The 18213-nt window shown below is 40.0% G+C and overlaps 1 protein-coding gene across 4 annotated transcripts in view; it reads right to left on the reverse strand.

Annotated features, from left to right (window-relative positions):
• Positions 1 to 18213, reverse strand: part of RPS6KA2 (ribosomal protein S6 kinase A2) — a 295053-nt gene that overhangs the window by 20888 nt on the left and 255952 nt on the right. For all 4 annotated transcript variants that reach the window (XM_040554039.1, XM_040554041.1, XM_040554040.1 and 1 more), the window contains 3 exons: positions 17270 to 17372; positions 13320 to 13450; positions 11423 to 11548 (listed from right to left, as the gene is read on the reverse strand). In XM_040554039.1, the coding sequence (XP_040409973.1) occupies positions 11423 to 11548; positions 13320 to 13450; positions 17270 to 17372 (360 nt within the window). The remainder of the gene's footprint in view (positions 1 to 11422; positions 11549 to 13319; positions 13451 to 17269; positions 17373 to 18213) is intronic.

Here is an 18213-nt window from a genome sequence, read left to right on the forward strand (position 1 = left end):
ATACTGGAGCAAGTGATATATTCCAGATTGTTTTTCTGTTGTATTTTCCTGTGAAAGGGGATATCCAGAGTTGTGGAAAATTTTAAGCACCTATTAGTAATGCAGGAATATAACTGTATATATATCATCTAAAAAAAGAAGATCCAAACCCTTAAAATAGTCTCAGCTATTGACACAAAACTCAAAACAGCATAACGTGAAGCAGTCTGCTAGTGATTTAGTGGCAGCAGCAGTAAATGTTATGTAAGGCTTCTAATTCACAGCACACTATATAAATATACATCTCAAAACTGTCCTGCTAAACACGCCAAATTTTTACTTTAACACGTGCACATGCTGCCATACTGTGACTAAAAGGGCAAGCTCCCCAGGAGCACACAGCAGATCACCACTGGAGCTCCCAGCATGGGGTGCTGGCATTTCTGGTGTGGGACATGGCGCATGCAGCAGTGGTGGTGGCCAGGCACTCAGCTACCTCTCTGCAGCTCCGTGACACCACACAGCTGGGGTTCTTGTCACCACCCTGCTGTGTTACGACTGGCTTGAAAGGGGAAGGATGTAGTAGGAATTGAAAGTTGTTCTGGTTTCTTTGAGCTTTAACTAAAATACATGTGTGCTTCATTCGTGTAAGTGACATTCATGTGAAACCAGAACATCTGTGCCATCAGCCAAGGAAAAGAGGCATGCGACACTCTCACTCCAACATGGATCAGAATACTTATTACATTAAAAACTCAAGCCAGGCACTTCATTTTCCACTTCTGCGTTACTAGTTCTTCCTCTTGCTCCCGCTCTGGAGCTTAATTTCTCTCTTATTTTTAAAGGTCAGCTCTGTTGTTAGTCCGCTCCTGTGTATGAAGAGGTTTTAGCTTTGCCCACTGAATCAATCAGTGCAGATTGTGTGGACCAGACAACAGTGCAGGTGGCACTTCACTCCCACCCAACGCGACCATTAGGTATGTTCCTCAAATGCAATCTAAGACAATATTTCTCAGAGCTATGCTTTCAGGACAGCCCGTTATCAGCTACTCTGCTCCAATAAGGGCCAAAGGCTCTGGGTTGTTGCCTACCTATGTCTCTCTGTGTTTCCTTTGAGATATTGTGTTTTGCCTGAAGACAGTCTCTTCCCTGCTCCTCTCTTTGATGGCCCGTGAGCCTTCTGAAACTCTTCCTCCGTGCAAGGAATGATTTTCCTTTAGGATATTAATTCTGATTTGAACTCAACTAAACGTATACACAAACATCCTCCGTTACAGACTTCATAGAATACTTTCTCTGCTTCTAGCCCTGAGGTTCTGAGTAATATGTAATGCTGCTGCTTTTCTATTTCCCTCTGTAGATGTGTGGTGGAGAACACCAACTCAGAAAGCTCTCAAAATGTATAAATAACTTGACTGAAAGTGTAACAAGAGCTCTGTTGTACCTTGGTGGGGAAGAGCTATGAAGCAGAGAAGCTTGCTATTGTCCTTAAGAAAAATAAGAAACTGAACCATAGAACAAATATACTTTTTCTATGTGTATTGGGTACTTAAGGATTGCTTAGAAAATCATCAGTATTACCCGTGGATGAAACAATTCCTGAACAGAATGGATTCAACATATATAATAGTCCTTTGTCCTAACAGTGGGCTTTTTGTCCTTCAGCTTGCACATCCCTTGTCTCTTTTACTGACTAGCTGAAAGCAAATTATATTTTCTTCAGGGGAATTTAGGGTAAAAATCTCATGATATTTTAAAATGAGGCAAGCTCCATCAAAGGGTAATACTGAACTCTTTCTCTGTCCAGGAAGAAAGGATCAGGAGAGAATATTTTCAAAATCCTATTTAACAAGTCTGGCCAGTTTTTGCAAGTCCTTTTACAAGTCTTTTACATGGAAAAAAATCGCCTAATTCTTCCTTATTAATGGTTATTTAATGTTTCCAGCCTTGCCAGGGTGGACTGAGGAGTACAAAGGAGAGTATTGGTACAGTTCTGTATGGGTCAAACCTTGCTGAAAATGGTACGGTAACTATATAGACAGTATGTGTTTATATTTGCTGGCTGCAGTTTTGTGAAGGTATTCGTGTGTCTGTGGCTGGGTAGATGAATTTCTTCTTCTGGATCTAGTTATGCCATTAGCAGATGTTACAGTCCCCAGCTGTCTGCTACCACCCACCAGCTGGGATTTACAGCCTTCACAGCCCTGCCAAAGAAAGGGTATGTGTGAGCACTCCCTAATCTGCTTTGGGCAGAATTAGCCCCTCTAATGTAAATTGCCTTTTTAAACAGCTGAAATTAACCTGGGTGACCTTGTGTGAGGAGGATGCCTGTGTTTCTCACATGGAGCTCTCCATCGCTACAAGTTGCGAGATTGGAAAAGGGCAGGTGGTAGGAGGTGACAACTTAACTGCTTTGGCTGTCTGGAAACTGAACAGCCTAAAAGAAAGAGTGAGAGAAAAGCAACAGAGTGAGAAAGAAGATGGAAAAGAAACATGAGATGCGGTGACGGGAAGAGCTGTGACTGGCCTGAGGAGGAAGGACGGCGCTCTGGCCAGGGCAAGCTGGAGCAAGGAAACATTTTGCTGCTGCTTGAGGCTTCCTAGGCTGGGGAAAAAGGACTTTGTGCATCTTTAATGAACAAACAACACTGCATTAAAACGTTTGCTTGGCTCTCACTTGATTTTTCCTCTTAAGTGAAGCAGGACACAAAAGCTCCGTCTAATTGCGTCAATAGAAATGGGCAAGAGTAGTCCCCTCCCTCCATCTCCGGTCTTGGGGAAATCAAGCTAACCGTGACAAAGCTGGCACTGTGCTTTAACCCTGTCCGCACCACTACCATGGACTGAAAAAAAACCAAACAAATAAATAAATAAATATGTCCATTTTATTTTAGTGAATTTATTCCACTGGAAAACTTCCATTTGCACTGGGATCAACCTTAAATATTGGGAAGAATTCAAGATACACCCTGCAGCACTCACATGGGTATAAAGGAGGTTGTGTGGCTTTGACTGAGAAGCTTTGGTGAGCTGTGCTGCAGGGGCATCAGGGATAGCTCTCCTTGGCTGCCCTTTTTGCCCCCAGACCCAAATGAGACGGTTGCCTGCCTTTTCTTCAGCTGCCCCAAGTGACCTTTCCTTGAGCTGAAACTGAGATACAAGAGTGAATTGGGGCAGCTGCTACAGTCCTTGTCTCCTGCTCTGGCTCCAGCAGCAGAAAGTCCAGCAGAAGACCAGGGCAGAGGCGTGGGCACTGCAATACCTCAAGTGGCCACAGCTGAGGCTGCCGGTGTGTTCAAGAAAGCAGGGCAAGTGAAAGCGACTTTTGACCAGCACCAGGGAACATAGATGGCTTTGTGGAAAAAGCAAGGAGGAGAACAAGAGCTTATACACTTCCTAAAGATGCTTTATTTCCTCCTACATGGTTCAAAGTTTTCTCTAAAACCTATCTATAGTATTAATCACATTAATGCATTAATCACATTTAAGAAGAGATCCATATAACAGCATGATGCAATGCTCCCTGTAGGAATCTCTTTTTATTTCTTTTTTCTTTTTTTTTTTTTTTTTTTTCCATGGGGGGAGAGATGAGCAGAGGAAGAAGAATTAACTCCATGTCTCTTTGCACACTGTTTCTACACCATATGTATGCATTGAGTTTCATATCTGAAACTGGGGGCACCAGTGGTGGAACGGACTATAGCTGGGATACACATCCCTTCTGAAAAGAGATGGCATAACAACACACACAGTGATTTTAAACTGACAGTTTCATCTACAGTATTAATTCCAACAAAAGTATCACAGAGATAGAGCTCTGCAGTTCTGTGAGCTGGAAAATGTACAGGCTTCCATTTCAGTAATATTTTCTTCTAAAATAAGTCCTATTCATGCCAAGCATCTGTTTTAATTTGGTTCCTTTTTTGATGTCAAATTATTCAAGCTGGATGAAAATCACTGCAGAAAGGCTAACATTATTTAAAAAGCCATGGTATAATTTTACATTTAAGATGTCTCCAAGGAGTACTATTCCAAGTCTAATAGTTTCTGAGGGACTATTTGCTGTGCTATTAGTTCTGATTAGCTCCAGAGATCCACTCCCCCCGTCCATGCTTAAATCTTTCAGAAAAAAAATAATAATTGTGAAATGAATGTTACAAGAAACAGGACTAATTAGCACTAGTTTTTTTTGAAATAAGCACTGGCCATCAGGCCAAGCTGTGTGGGTGAGGCATTAAGCTTTCTGCACACAGAGCATGCCTGTTGCTGACTTAGCACTCCCGAGCTGTCGGCTGCAACCGTAGCGCTAATTAATCAGCACCTACGCAGTTGCACACATTCTCTAAGCAACACAAACCCCACCAAAATTTGTTTCGATAGCACCTGTGAAATAGTAAATCTCATTTTAGAGAGAAGTCTGCGGTTCTGGAGGCAGAATAGCTGAGTCGGAAAGGCTCTGCACAATTTTAGCCGGCTCTGCACAGCCCTAGCACACGCCTGTGGATCAGACTGATCAGTTTTCAGTCCACAAGATGACTGCAGTGCTACTCCCACCTTCTTTTACAAAAACCTTCGGGGACGAAAACCAGTGTATCATATTCAGATACTACAAAAGGGGAAAATTATTACATCAATATGGAAGACAAATACAAGAAACAGTTTAAACAGCCCCAAAAGAGAAACAGAGCCGCAAAGGACCAAATGCTGTCCAAAACGCTTAGGTATTTGGCAAGCAAGCCAGAGAAAAGAAACATGATATTACTCAGCTGTAGGAAAACTGCTGCCTGATCTTAGGTCTCAGAGAAGATCCAGTTAGGACTGAGAAATATCATCATCTCGCATTCTTCAAAAGCTCAGCAACGCCAAGGAGAGAGGCACTGCAAGCTTTTTGAGCAAATGAGAAGCAGGCTGCAGTAATCCTTAAGCCAGAGGGAACGCACAGCCACTGCACATCTAAGATTTGCTCTGAAGCAAAGTTTAAGAGGTGGTCTGCCAACATTTCTGTGCTTCTATCTGCCTCCTCTGCTTGTTTGTTAAGACTTAAAGAACATCTTGATGCCAGTTAGACAAATGTCAACAGTCAGCAATGGTGCTTGCTGCTACAAACAATGTGGTGCTTGTAAAAGTGCTCAAGGCTCTCCTGGCTCTCTGCCCTGCCTTTTTCCAAGTCTTTCAAGCAGAGACCAGCACTCTACACTGGTCCATCCTTTCTGAAGTTGCAGCTGCAGAGTCCTGCCTGTTGAAGACGTGCCCCTCTGAAGAGCTGATTTGTGGTGACTGTACCTGTGAGAAATCTCAGCATGCTCAAATGAAACCAATAGGTAAGTGAGGATGAATGAAGTTTGGCAGGCATTTGACTAAACCCAAATCCTACAAAATGAGGACATTATAAAATATGCTTCATTGCCTCTTGCTATGGTGAGTGAAATTGTACACAGCAACATCCAGCATGTAAGACCCTTTAATAAAGTTACTCAAAGTGGGACAGCCAAGGAAGCCTTTGAAATACCCTCACATATATAAAGACCCTCACAGACAGCTTTCTCCACTGCACTTCTTTGTTATTTCAACCATTTTATTGCAATCAGTTTTCTCTCTCCATCGTACCTGGAGGATGCCAGGCTATGCTCTTTGTAAGCACTCTTCCTGTACCCACCATGGTTTCCCAATTATATTTAAGGGCTTTCCATGCTAGTTCTTTGAAGAGTGTTAGATGAACAGCTCTCTGGAAAACAACCCTATGCAAATCCAAAGCATCACAGAAATTTGTGCCTAAATCTGCTCTGAAACCTGTATGTCCTACATGGCACCCTACATCCAGCTGAGTCTGCTGCCACTCTACAAGCTTAAGCATCCTTCAGACACTGAAAAGAATCTTTCACTGAAGTGTCTGAATAATAGGATTTCATGAATCCTGGCTTAATATACCAAACTTAATGGGAGAATGTGGTAAACGTTCTCTCTAGTTTATCAAGGTAAGGAAGGGTCTTGTCATTCTGACCCTGCATTTTGTAAGGCTACATCTCCACTAATGACAGATCTGACTTCTGTGCATTGAGAGGGAAGATGCCTTGGTCATCCTCTTGAAAAGTCTGTTTTACCAACAGGTCTCATGACCAGACTTTTTCCTGAAACTCCCTTTTTTTAGCTTCAAGACATTTTGTCTTGTCTTGCTGTCTTTAGCAGCTGAATTGTTGTCATTCATAATTTATATCACCTTAAAAATATTTATAGATTTTGATCACATCCCATTGGACTCATCTGTTTTACATCATATAAATTTATAACTGTCTTGATAGAAATTGCTTTGCAATTATTGCATATTGTCTGCTATTCATTTTTCAGATTTTCTCTAATTTGTTTATAATCTATCTTAAACCAAAAATACCAAAATGGCACCATCTGTACTTTTTTTGTTGTCATTCATGCTTTCTCCATTCAGCACTAATCTCCTGACATAACCATAATATAGGTTATGGGGAAAATGTTGTAGAGCCAACTATATAGTCAAGCATATCTGCCCACACCAACCAACCAAAACCAAGCAAACTGAAATCATGAACATCAATAGAAGGGCAACATGAAGTTAAAAGAAATTATGAAACAACTCTGGTATTCATACAGCATTTGGTGACTGTCACTCACTGCTATTATCGCATAAATAGATGTATATAGCAAGTGTAATTACACATGCCTGCTAAAAACAACTCTCAGGAGTTACTGACTTCTCTTTATTGATAGCATGTTGACATCACTTCTCCACTGTTATAGCATTTTTATAGCTCATTAAAATGCACCTTCTCCCCAGTCTGCACATCCCAAAACACAGGGAGATAGATGTACTTTCACTGCTCAGCAATTACCAGAATTATATACGAACACTAGGATTTACTAGGTCTCCAGCATAAACTAACCTGTATCTCAGAGGCAGACCCAGACTGCAAAATTTAGCTTTGCTCACAGCTGGGGAACATTTGGAGCCAAATAATTGGTTAGAACATTACAGAGATTGGAAAAAAGTCATGAAATTCACAGGTGCTTCGAGATCCAAATTCCACTGTAGTATTGGCATCTGCAAAATTGATCTTGTCATTTGGGACTATCTCTACCATATGCTTTTCCTCCTCAGCGGAGAGAGAAGTGCATACCCTGCCCTTTTATCCAGACATTTGCCCTGTCTCTAACAGCGTGTGAAGAGTAAAGATCTGCAAGATTTAACCATGTAGGTAGTCTTTTGACCTGGAAAAGAAAGTACTTGGCATCAAATTGTTGAAGCTGGCCCCTATCCACCTCTGCATTGTTTGGGACAGACAACATATTGGGGGTAAAATAGGCCATAGCAGCAGCAGTTTTTACTTTGGCTATTATTTTCCAGTATTCTCTTCTTGTGGGGGGAGAAGTCAATCTAAATCCAGCTTGAAAGCTTCACTAGAAGTAGGGATCCAAGCTTGAAACCAGTGCAATGATTCTAAGTAAAGAAAAAAAATTATTTTGGAATGCACTAATTGCATCAAATCTCTGGCAGATTTTGAAAAATCTGATTCACCAAAATCTCTAGCATTTCCTTTGTTTTCCGAAAGAGAGCTCTTAATCTGTTTAGGTTTCCATCGCAGACTTTTTTTCCATTCACAGAAATCCCTCCCATCTGCTCTAGCATCAGTTTCTTAATTAATTGACTTATTTTCTTTAGATACTCATGCGATTGAAATAGTTCGATCTGATTTTCCTTCGCTTCTGATCTTGCTGTTACAGTTGCACCCATTTGATGCTTGTGAATGTGATTGACATTGCCAGTTCCCTTTGTTACTAAAATCATTATGCCTGGTTTAGTCAGGATGATCAAAATTTAGCAGAAGAATCTGAAACACATTAGAGGTCCATCAGAGGAGAAGTACTTCCCTTCCTCACCCCCCAAGTGTTCTTCTTTACACCAGTCTTATAAAACATTCAGAAGAATGAACAGTATACTTACTTGTATTTCATAACTTTATACTTTCTTTAACTTGAGAATGGGACGGAAAAAAAGCCTAAGAGTAAAATTTTTAAAGTGCCTCAGGGTATGTACATGCAGTAGAATATAATGGAAAGATTTCCTAAGCCCCAATCTACCTGCACTGACCCAGACAGGTTCCTACTACTTTTAGGGTAGACTCAGTTTGCAGGAAATATAGCTGCCTGTAAGCTTTTCCGGTGCATGGTATTGATATGCTCACAGTAGTTTAGATGTGTTAAGTCTCAATTCTTAAATATTGTATTTAGAAGCCTGAGGGCAGTTCTAAAATAGACATAGATTTTATTATTAGCATTTCGTTCTTACAAATGACATGAAAGGAAAGGGGAGAGGTTGGAAGAAAAATCTGTTCTGAAAGTTGAGACTGGATTTACAAAGGTAGCTGGGTGTTCAAAGGTGCAGAGAGGTGTCTGCAGGGATTTCCAAAAGCCTCTCAGTGAATGATATGCCATATCTCACTGAACACTGAAAAGAATTAAATTACAGTTCTGTTCAAGTGTTTTTATCATGCCAGCAAAGAAGCTCTTTGCACTGCTAAACATCTAATTAGCTCTATAAGATGGCCTCCAATTAGTTGCAGATGGCCAGCAAAAGCAAAAAGGATGAAATGTTTCTGACAAATACATGCTGCTTCTGGATTAAGAAAGCTTTTGCTTTTCTGTGTGGATTTTCTGGCAGTAGCTCTGACTCAAGTTACTCTGGCTCAGTACTCTGCTGTCTCAGTGTGGCACTACGCAGCGATAGTAAATAAGGCCTGGTGAGTGGCATTCTCCATGGAGGGATTATTTAACCGGTGACATTACGTGCTTCTTCCTGCGGTGATGCCACCACGTCATTTCCTAAACTCCTTCATCATTGCCAGCATCCCCTGGGGAGAAGGGATGATGCTCTCTGACGTGTCGGCAGTCACTGCTAACAAGGGAGCTTTTAATGAGCTGGTACCAGACAAATGGGGAAGCTGCCTATCATACAAACTATCGCTGTAGATATTTTTTCCTGTGACTGTTATATATTAGGGAGCATGGAGAAAATTATACTTACTGAAAGATATCAAAAGACTCTAATTACAGTGATTTCTATAGAGAAAGTTAGAGGATGCGTGTCAAAAGGGACTGATACATAATTATGATAATGTCAGTTGCAACTCCTGTGCTATCTAATTACTTGAAATGGGTGGCATTGTGCAGTCATTATGAAAGTGAGCTACTTTGATAGCAAAATGATATAATCTTGATATCGAATAGAGATAAAAATGAAAGGATAATAAAATTAGTATATTTGTATGAATAATAATCAAACAGGCAGCAGTCAATGTGCAAACAGAAAACCACCAACCGTCTCCAAGCCCAAATCTGTGCTACACTTCTGACTCACTCTGCGTCAGAAACTGAGATGCTGTGTGTGTTGGTAGTCAAACTGGTAGTCAAAATCAAAAACTACTGGCATGACAAGAAAAGAGTAGTGAGAAGTGGAAGGAGAAAAGAATAAAAAGAGAAAAAATTAATAGAAATGGAAAAGAGCATAAACCTAGCAATCGAAGGGCTAACCTCTCCTGGGCCTGGCTTTGGGTTTCTCCACGTGTTGAGTTTGCTCTAGATTCTCTAAGGTACTCCAAACCCACAACCACTAAGTAGGTGCTGGACCCTTTTGGATTCAGGCACTTAGACATCTTTGAGGATAGAGGTCTTTGTATTTTGGTTTTGTGCTGTATTTGTATTACACTGATAAAGCCGTCAGCAGTACTTGATATGCATGAAATAGTAAAATTATTAGTTTAATTTAACTCACATTTTGTTCACCACAGATGTCATTTAATTGCACAGAATCCATACCTACTATAGCCTAATGCCATCTGTTCACAAATGAACTGGTCACTGGAAAACTAATTTTTTCCATTCATTAAAAATGAAAATCCTAGCATGTTCATACACAAGCCCACGGACCTGCTGGTAGGTCTCTGCTCCTAATTATGGTATAGCCTAGAAAAATAATCTGTCATTTGAACAATGACATCAACAAATTGTCAATTGTTAACTGTTCCTAGAATTTTGTGGGCACCGCTTGGAGAAACCAAAACTTTCAAGGGCTTTAACGGACAATGCACTATCTTCAGTTTTGTCATGGAAAATAAGACTGAATAAAAAGTTTAATATTATTCTATTGAATACCTGCAGCTCACTTATCTCATGGACTGCAGTTTGGATCACTTTAAACTCTCATCTTATTTAAAAGCACAGACACAATTTCATTTAAAAACTGTTTGCATATTTTACTACAATTTTTAAAATACAAAAAATAGAGAGGCAGTTGACTACAATACTTCATTTACTGCAATGCTGCTAAATATGTTTCTCTATGTACTGATTTCAAGGAACTACTTTTTGTCTTATGCTCATTTAAGCAATCTGTTCCCATGAGATCACGCAGAATGAAAGGATCTGACTTAATTGTCTGTGTCTTTCCAAATTCATTATTCTAATTCCTCATTTAATCCAATCTTGCCTCTTTTTGGTACAAGAACAAAATCACTAAATATGTTTCTAGCATATGAGTGTTTTAATTAGTACTCTTTTATCCCAAAGAAAATTCAGTGTTTGGAACTTTTCCTCTGAGATGTAACCTCATGATCACTTGCTACATACACTAGACTTTTCTGCCCTCTGTAAAAGCTGCACACTATTAACCAACAGCACTTAACAGAGGTTGTAATTTAGCCCAATGACTGTGACCTTCCAAGCAGTTCTGCTGGAGAGCCATTCTTTCCTATCAGAACAGATTCCCTCCTACATATATCCTTGCAGCTTCCTGGCTGCTGGCTGCTGTGACATATAGTATTGCTTGACCAGCTCTGAAGTTCACTGATTTGTCTTTAATATCCAACTAATTTGCACTGAATTTACATTTTGAATCTCCACTGAAGCTTGTCTTTTGCTCCTTTGTGTAGCATGCTGGTGCTGAATGTCAAGAAGACAAAAGGAAATCTAATTATTTGAAGGTGACTACGTTTTTCACTGGCATATCCCTCTTATTACAAAAAGAACTGCGAGAACTAAACTTAAGAAGAACAAAATTCTATTTTGCAATCAAATGGCAATCAATTTTGCAATCATTTTATATGTTATTTTGTTTATTTATGATGATTCAATGTAGGATCTGTTAAAAATCATATCTAGAAGGCAAAGAACATGGCTGGAATGATTAGCAGGGTTTCCATGCTAGACTGTAAAGGTTTTTTCCATTTTACTTGATGAGATTTAGGTGTGAGAAATAACATAAGACTTACCATTAACCCCCTCATCTTTTGAAAGAAAAAAAAAAAAAAGCAACACTGAGGAGAAATAAGCCAACTAATATCCACTGACCACACTGCTGCCCAGGCAGACAGAGCAATGTCAAACCACATTTCTGGCACCGGCCGGAAGGATTTCTTACCTTCACCGCAAACTCTGTTTCTGTTGCTTTATGAACACATCTCTTGCACACTGAATAGGAGCCAATTCCTATGTCCTCCTTGATCTCATATCCATCTGTAAAGTGAATATTGTTCCCATGTAATTGCTACAGAGAAAGACAAAATAATGGAATCAGGACATGGGTATGTAAACACACGGACTAGCCTAGTCTTAAGGAAGTGCTTGATCCCATCTTCTCCACAGAAATCTCCTGTCTTGGCTGGTTTTCTAAGTCCAGATAAAATAAATAAATAAATAAATAAATAAATCCGAAGCACTTTACCTAAGCAAGTGTATCCCAGCCCTTTTTACCTCTTTTCAGTCTGTAAGATGGAGTTGCTCATGTAGAAGTAATGGCAAAAAAGCAGTGATTTTCTAAACTATTTATGGAATGCAGACAACCACTTCCTATTAGAAATTCACAGGGAACTATGGGCCCAAATCTCTTGGCAAAGCCACAATTCTTGACAATATAAACTTGTTTCTAATTAAAAAATACTTAGAAAACTAATTTCTAACTGAAGTGCCAGACAACATAAACAGCTAAGAGCTTCACAGCTTTCAAAACAGATACACCTCATATGGGTTGTATCTCCAGTCCAATGGGGGTCTTGTTAAGAATATGTTTTACTATGATTTCAGTGTGAGAGAAAAATTATCACATTAAGTCAGTATAACTTAAGAAAATATTTTTCTAGTGAAAATAATAGGAAATGCTTTACAACTTCTTATTTTATTATTGAGAGGTATAAAATGAATTATGGCACCACTAGTTCATATGCCCTTTCGAATGCATTTGGGCAGGTGGATTGGTTAGGTGGTGATGGCTTCCCAAAGCCCAACTCTGAGGCCTTGCTGTAAACTCCTTTCCAGGACTCAAAAAATGACCAGCAGCTCTACAAATCCTCTAGGATCTTCTCTCTGAAAATGTATACTCCTTAGTAAAGCTCAGAACCTTCTAAGACATGTAACCTTGAAAGACATGCACATGTTAAATTCAATACATTTTTACACACAAACAAAAAGTCTGGGATGTAATTGCTTGGTTAACAATTCACTTAGTAGTGCATAAGAGAATCTTTAAGAATAAACTATAAATTATTAAAACAAGCATGAAAACTGATGCCACAGACAGGGACTCTCCCCTTGAAGCAGAGTACCTCTCACTGTGGGTAAAGGAGGGAAAAAAAATTTCCTTGTGGGAAAATTTGCTGCCCTTTTAAGCAGTGCAGTTCCTCTCCCGTTTCACTGTTCCTCTGATCTGTTGAGCCATTTGTAGCAATTTATTTCTGGTTTACACTAATGGGAAATTACAATAACTGGAGAGCATGTCATAGGGAAACGACAACAAGAAACCAAGTGTCTGGCAATTGTTCTTCCCCCATCAAGACACTCTGGGTTATGTGAGTACAACCAGGCTCTTGTGCAATCACAACAGGAACAGAGTGGCATTTTACACCCAGAAGCTTGGGCTCCATGTGTGTGGGAGCCTACAGGAGTCGTTCACTAAGCCCCTCTGCCAGCACGGACTGTATCACACAGTTCAAGACAAAACTATTGAGAATGACATCATTCACTGAAAAAAGATCACTCCGTCACCTGCCCTGTATGCACAACTGGAATAGTACTTCAGGTATTCAGAAGTGCATTTCATTTGAGCTGTGATAAGGTGTGATCACTATTTCATTTACAGGACAGTGGAGAACGTGAATATAAAGATAAAAGCCTTTGGAAAAAAATATCTCATTTTCCATCTCCTACATGCTGTGCGGAAACAGATGAGGGTTGGGTAGCTGTGAAATCCTGAGGCAGTTTAAATACAAATTACACATATGTATCTGCCCATCAAATGCAAAGTTTAACATCAGCGTCTGTACCTGCACAATTGGATGAACAGTGATTTTGTGCACATCTTGCTGTGCAGGCTCCTGTACCAAGTTAGAGGCAACAAAGCTGAACCCTCTGAAAAGATGATGAGCATTGGCACTTGGAGGAACACCTGGGGAATCTGCAGAAGGAAGAAAATGACTTCATGAGCTGCACAAAGGATTAGAAAGTAATGGCACAGCACCTGCAATAGACAAAGTCACCCCTTCCAGTCAGCAGCAGACTGCTGAACTGGAAGACATGCATGAATCCAATTCACCTCCATAATCAAATCTTTGATGTGCCTTCTCTGTCCCTTTTCTCTGGATCTGAACAATGCAGGGATATTATCTGCAAGGATCTTGGATACAGAGGTTTTTTTTTTTTTTCCACAGTGTCTGTCCTTTCCAGTAGGAAGCACTGCCTGTGCCAGGACTATGCACAGAGAGAGAAGGCACAGGACAGCGAGGCAAGGGGAAGACGGATGACTCTAGACAGTGCACCCCTTTGGCTTAGCAGAAGCTCTTCAGGGAGTGGAAAAAAGATGTGGGATACTTTATCTGTCCTTTGTGGCACACTTTGACTACAGAAATTACAAAAGCTAGAGTAATGTGGTGTAGTGTGTGTGAGAGAAGAATGCAAAAGAGAAAAGACGTGAAGCAGGTGTAAAAGCACGATGCTCCAGCAGTGGTGGTTTGCAGTCTCACGAGGGTCTTTCTGGAGCAGCTTTAGGAGCTGGGACCTACTCTAGGGAAGAGGCTGGCTGGCTTGTCCTCAGGTGAAAAAACTATCTGGGGGTGTTTTAACTAACCTCCCCCCTCAGCAGAGGAATGTCTGAAGTTCAAAGAGCCCTGAATTGTTCTGCCTCTGGAATGAAACAACCAGAGACCAGTCCCTCTTATCTATGCCACCGCTGACTGAGAGAAACATCCCACCAAAGTAAGAAGAGAAGAGGTGCGCTTCACTTAAAATTCTGAAATGCTTTGAAGAAATCTTTCTCCCCAGTGTATGTTCTGTCCTGGGCATTTCCTTAAGCAGTAAGAGAACCACTACAAACCATTTATGGGTAGCTGGCTGGGTGTTTTGAAACATATGCTGTGCAAATTTGCTCATCTTCTAGTTGTTCTTTTCCCCACTCTCCTTTGTATTTCCTCCAATGCAACATGTGATTTACCATGATGAGGTTTAGTCCTTCTGAAGCCATAATATGGTAAAAATAAATTATCTGCCCAGAAATAAACAAGACTGAGACTGCAGCTAATTCTACATCTCATTACAAAGTCTCCTCAGCTTTAACCGGAGTCAGAAATAAGCACAGCAAGTCTGACCTCACTCCAAAGCATGTGAAAAAGCTATGTGTTTTTTGGTAAAATGATGCAGGCTATTTGTTTATCTCACTGTGTTGATGCGTACTGCCCTTGCAAATACACGGATGAATCACACCAGAACTCTTGCATCACTGGGTACTTCTCACAATGGCAAATATACTACAGCAATTTTCCAAGAGAGATTAATTAAGGGAAAAAATATTTGCTTTGAAAAAGGAATTTTAAGATCTGAACACTCCTGATTTTTAGAAAAGCTGTGATCCAGCTCCAAACCACAAATGCTAGGTCATCTTTATTTAAAATAACTGTTCCTTCATAATTTCCTGCTAATCTCTTTATCAAACACTGTAAAAGAGCTACTGATTAGTTGGTGTTCAATATAAAATATTCATCACCATTGACTGATATGCCCATCATATGAACTAAATGTTAAAACACTAGTGTTAAATACAAAACTGTTTTTAAATCATGTTAACTAACTGTGATAGTTAGGAACTATAATTTTCAGTCTTAATAAATCCAGAATCACTTCATATATCTGAATTAGAGCCACGTGCAAACACCAATCTCATATAATGGTTACCTTCCTAACTGTGAAAGCCATAATGCTTTGTCCCACTTGAGCATCTCACATTACATGATTTATAAAGGGTTCATAAATCTTAAGTAATTTACATCAATATGCTTCACTAGGGTTAGTAAACATTATTTTCTTATTTGCAGAAGAGGAGATTTAGATACCTGAGGTGCAATCTTACATACTTTTTCTCATCAGTAAAGCCAGCCTAATATGTCTTGCTGGTTATGGAACACTGCCCCATCACTTAAAATAGCACAGCCATTTGTGGACTGAACTCTAAGTTGGATCACCACAGTGTCTTGATTTGATCCTGGTTCAAATCACCACTTATAACCTGGATCACTTCAGTTTCCTGCTTCCTGTTAGGCTCAGGTATAGATAGCTGAGTCAACATAAATGAAATGTTGGTCCACAAAGGTGGACTTCAGAAACCAGAGGCCAGAAAAAACACCTCCAACTCAGATGAATCCCTGAGAAAAGTTAATGTGAAACTATACCCATATCAATGAACTGTCAATATCAGAAACTGCATCTTTGGCATCCTCAGAGGAGAGCTTAGGAATTTGCAGAAGGCTGTTTCAACCTCCAGGCCAAAAAAAGCTTTCTGTGATAGAGCAAACTACAAGACTAGCAAGGTACTGGATCCGGAACTTTGACATAAACCTCACTGCAGGCAGTAGAGTTCATTCATAAAGACAGACTTTGTGTGTCTGTGCCTCTCCTTGGTAATATACATGTGCTGCCAATCTGCAAGGGCTTTTCTATTGCTCTGGAAGTGTACAGGAACTCACAATTACACCCATTTGGAAATTATAGGGTTTGGTTCTCAGGCCACTTTTCATAACAGCATGAAGCAGAAGCCATGGCAGTCCATCCCCCTACTCTAGCCCCCACCTCAAGACAAACCTTCTCAGTCAGTGTTTTGCATGAGATACCAAACTGAATTAGGCAATAGCAAGAACACATACAATGTAAAATATAGTCCCGGACATCAGCACATGCATGAAGTTCAAGGGTTTTTATGGCAGCACAATGGATGACGCGTGAATTTCCAAAACAATCCAAACTCTTAGATTTTCTCTGAGACTTTCCAGGGAAGCAGCCTACGCTTTTCTCAAGATCAAACTAACTTTCACTCTTCATTATTTTAGAGAAATGGGCATATGGGTCCTCTGAGATCTGAACTAAAGCTAAAATCAGAGGTGTGAAATATATTTGCCTTGTTTCCAAATAACCAGAGTATAACCTCTTTTTTTTTTTTATATATAGCTTGTGTAAGACTGCACATCCTCACCAAACAAACAAACAAATAAAAAAACACAACCCCAAATCAAAACAGCCTAGGAACCAAGACTAGAATCCATGTCTAGCAAGAGGCAATGTTATAACTGGGATTACCCTTCTGAGGTTACTGATATTCTTGTTTTGATATTTTGTGCAACAACCAAGATATACTGCACAAAAAGTGATATACTTGTTAGAAAATTGAAATTATAAGAGCAACATCCTCACTGCAAGAATTTTCTAAATATTGTAGACCAAATTCCCTTTTGGCATAGCTCCACTGATCTGAGAACTTGGTGATTCTCCATTACTGTTAACCATGTATTAACTTCCAACAGTCCACAGTCTATGTCATTTCACAATTAAAGATAACATCTATGGAATATGTATTTAAATACTACCTTGCAGAGATTCAAGGTTCTTTGAAATTGAGGTAATTTAAAACAGTTGAGGTAATTTAAAACAGATAAATTCAGATAACATAAGCAACAACAATAGAAATAAAATGGCAAATCAACTATTAGTTTTACTGTAAAAATGCAGACATTAATATCTGCAATGTGAAGACGGTAATGTGGTAATGTGAAGTTGGTGAAACGTTTTATGAACTTCTTTTCTTAGAAATGCAAACCACTCTTTGCTTCCTGCTGAACATTGCAAAATCCAGCAATCCTATGGGTGATAAGACTTTTTGACTCAGTTGGAATAGGGAGGAAGAGGATGGCTGAATCACTAAAAAGATCAGTCACCCATGTGCCATTGCACTAACCTGTGGGGGTCCGAGATGTGAACTCTGGATCAAAATGAAAGGTGTCTTCTGGCCGTCCCACTGCAGGCTTGAAAGGTGGCTTGATTTCTTTCCTGTATAGTTTCTACAAGAAGAACAGACCACAGTCAGCAACGTAACAACAAATTCTGTACCTTCAGTACCCACATATAGGCTCCCCTTTTTTTATCATGTTCTTTGTCATCTCAGTGCCATCCTTGCAAGACTGACAAAGAAGATGATAAAGCCACAGCTCTGGCTCTTGCCTGACTCGTAGGCTTAAAATCTGTGCCCTGGATGGTCCCTGCAGTTTTTACTTACTAGAACCTGGAATAAAAACACAGATATTTCTGGTTGAACATGGACTGACAGAATATTCTGGCTGGGGCATCTGAAAATTCATTGATCTTATGGGCAGGGCTGGCACACGCAATGGTAGCACCAAGAAACTGCACGTGGGTGAGTTCAGCATCACAGCAACAACAACGAGCACAAAGAACCTCTAGGAAGTGGTGACTGCTTTAACATTTATTAGCATTTATTATTTGTCAAGAACGAGCAATATGTTGGGTGCTCTGCCAGATGGAGCTGAGCAACAGGCTTGGAGCTCACAACCTAAACAAGCAACTTGTTCTTTTGGCATATCTGGTAAAATGGTTTACAGATGAGGATTAGAAGAATTTCCCATCAAAACACAGTGGGAAGAAAGCACTGCAGATGGGTATGAAATCATTGTTAAAGGCCTAAATGTGCTTGCGAAGAGGAGGAAAAACAAGGAAAAAGCTGAGGAAGAGGGGAGTGTGTACAACAGGTAAGAACTGCAAGGTGAGTGAGGGGCACGTAGGGGAGCATGTAAGTAACAGTCACCATATATGCATGGCAATACTCTGCCTTCATTACCAGGGATTTTCTGTCCTCTTTACTCATGTTTAGCAATGGTTAAGAAA

Source organism: Cygnus olor, chromosome 3 (assembly GCF_009769625.2).
Source record: "Cygnus olor isolate bCygOlo1 chromosome 3, bCygOlo1.pri.v2, whole genome shotgun sequence".
Classification (NCBI taxonomy): Eukaryota; Metazoa; Chordata; class Aves; order Anseriformes; family Anatidae; genus Cygnus; species Cygnus olor.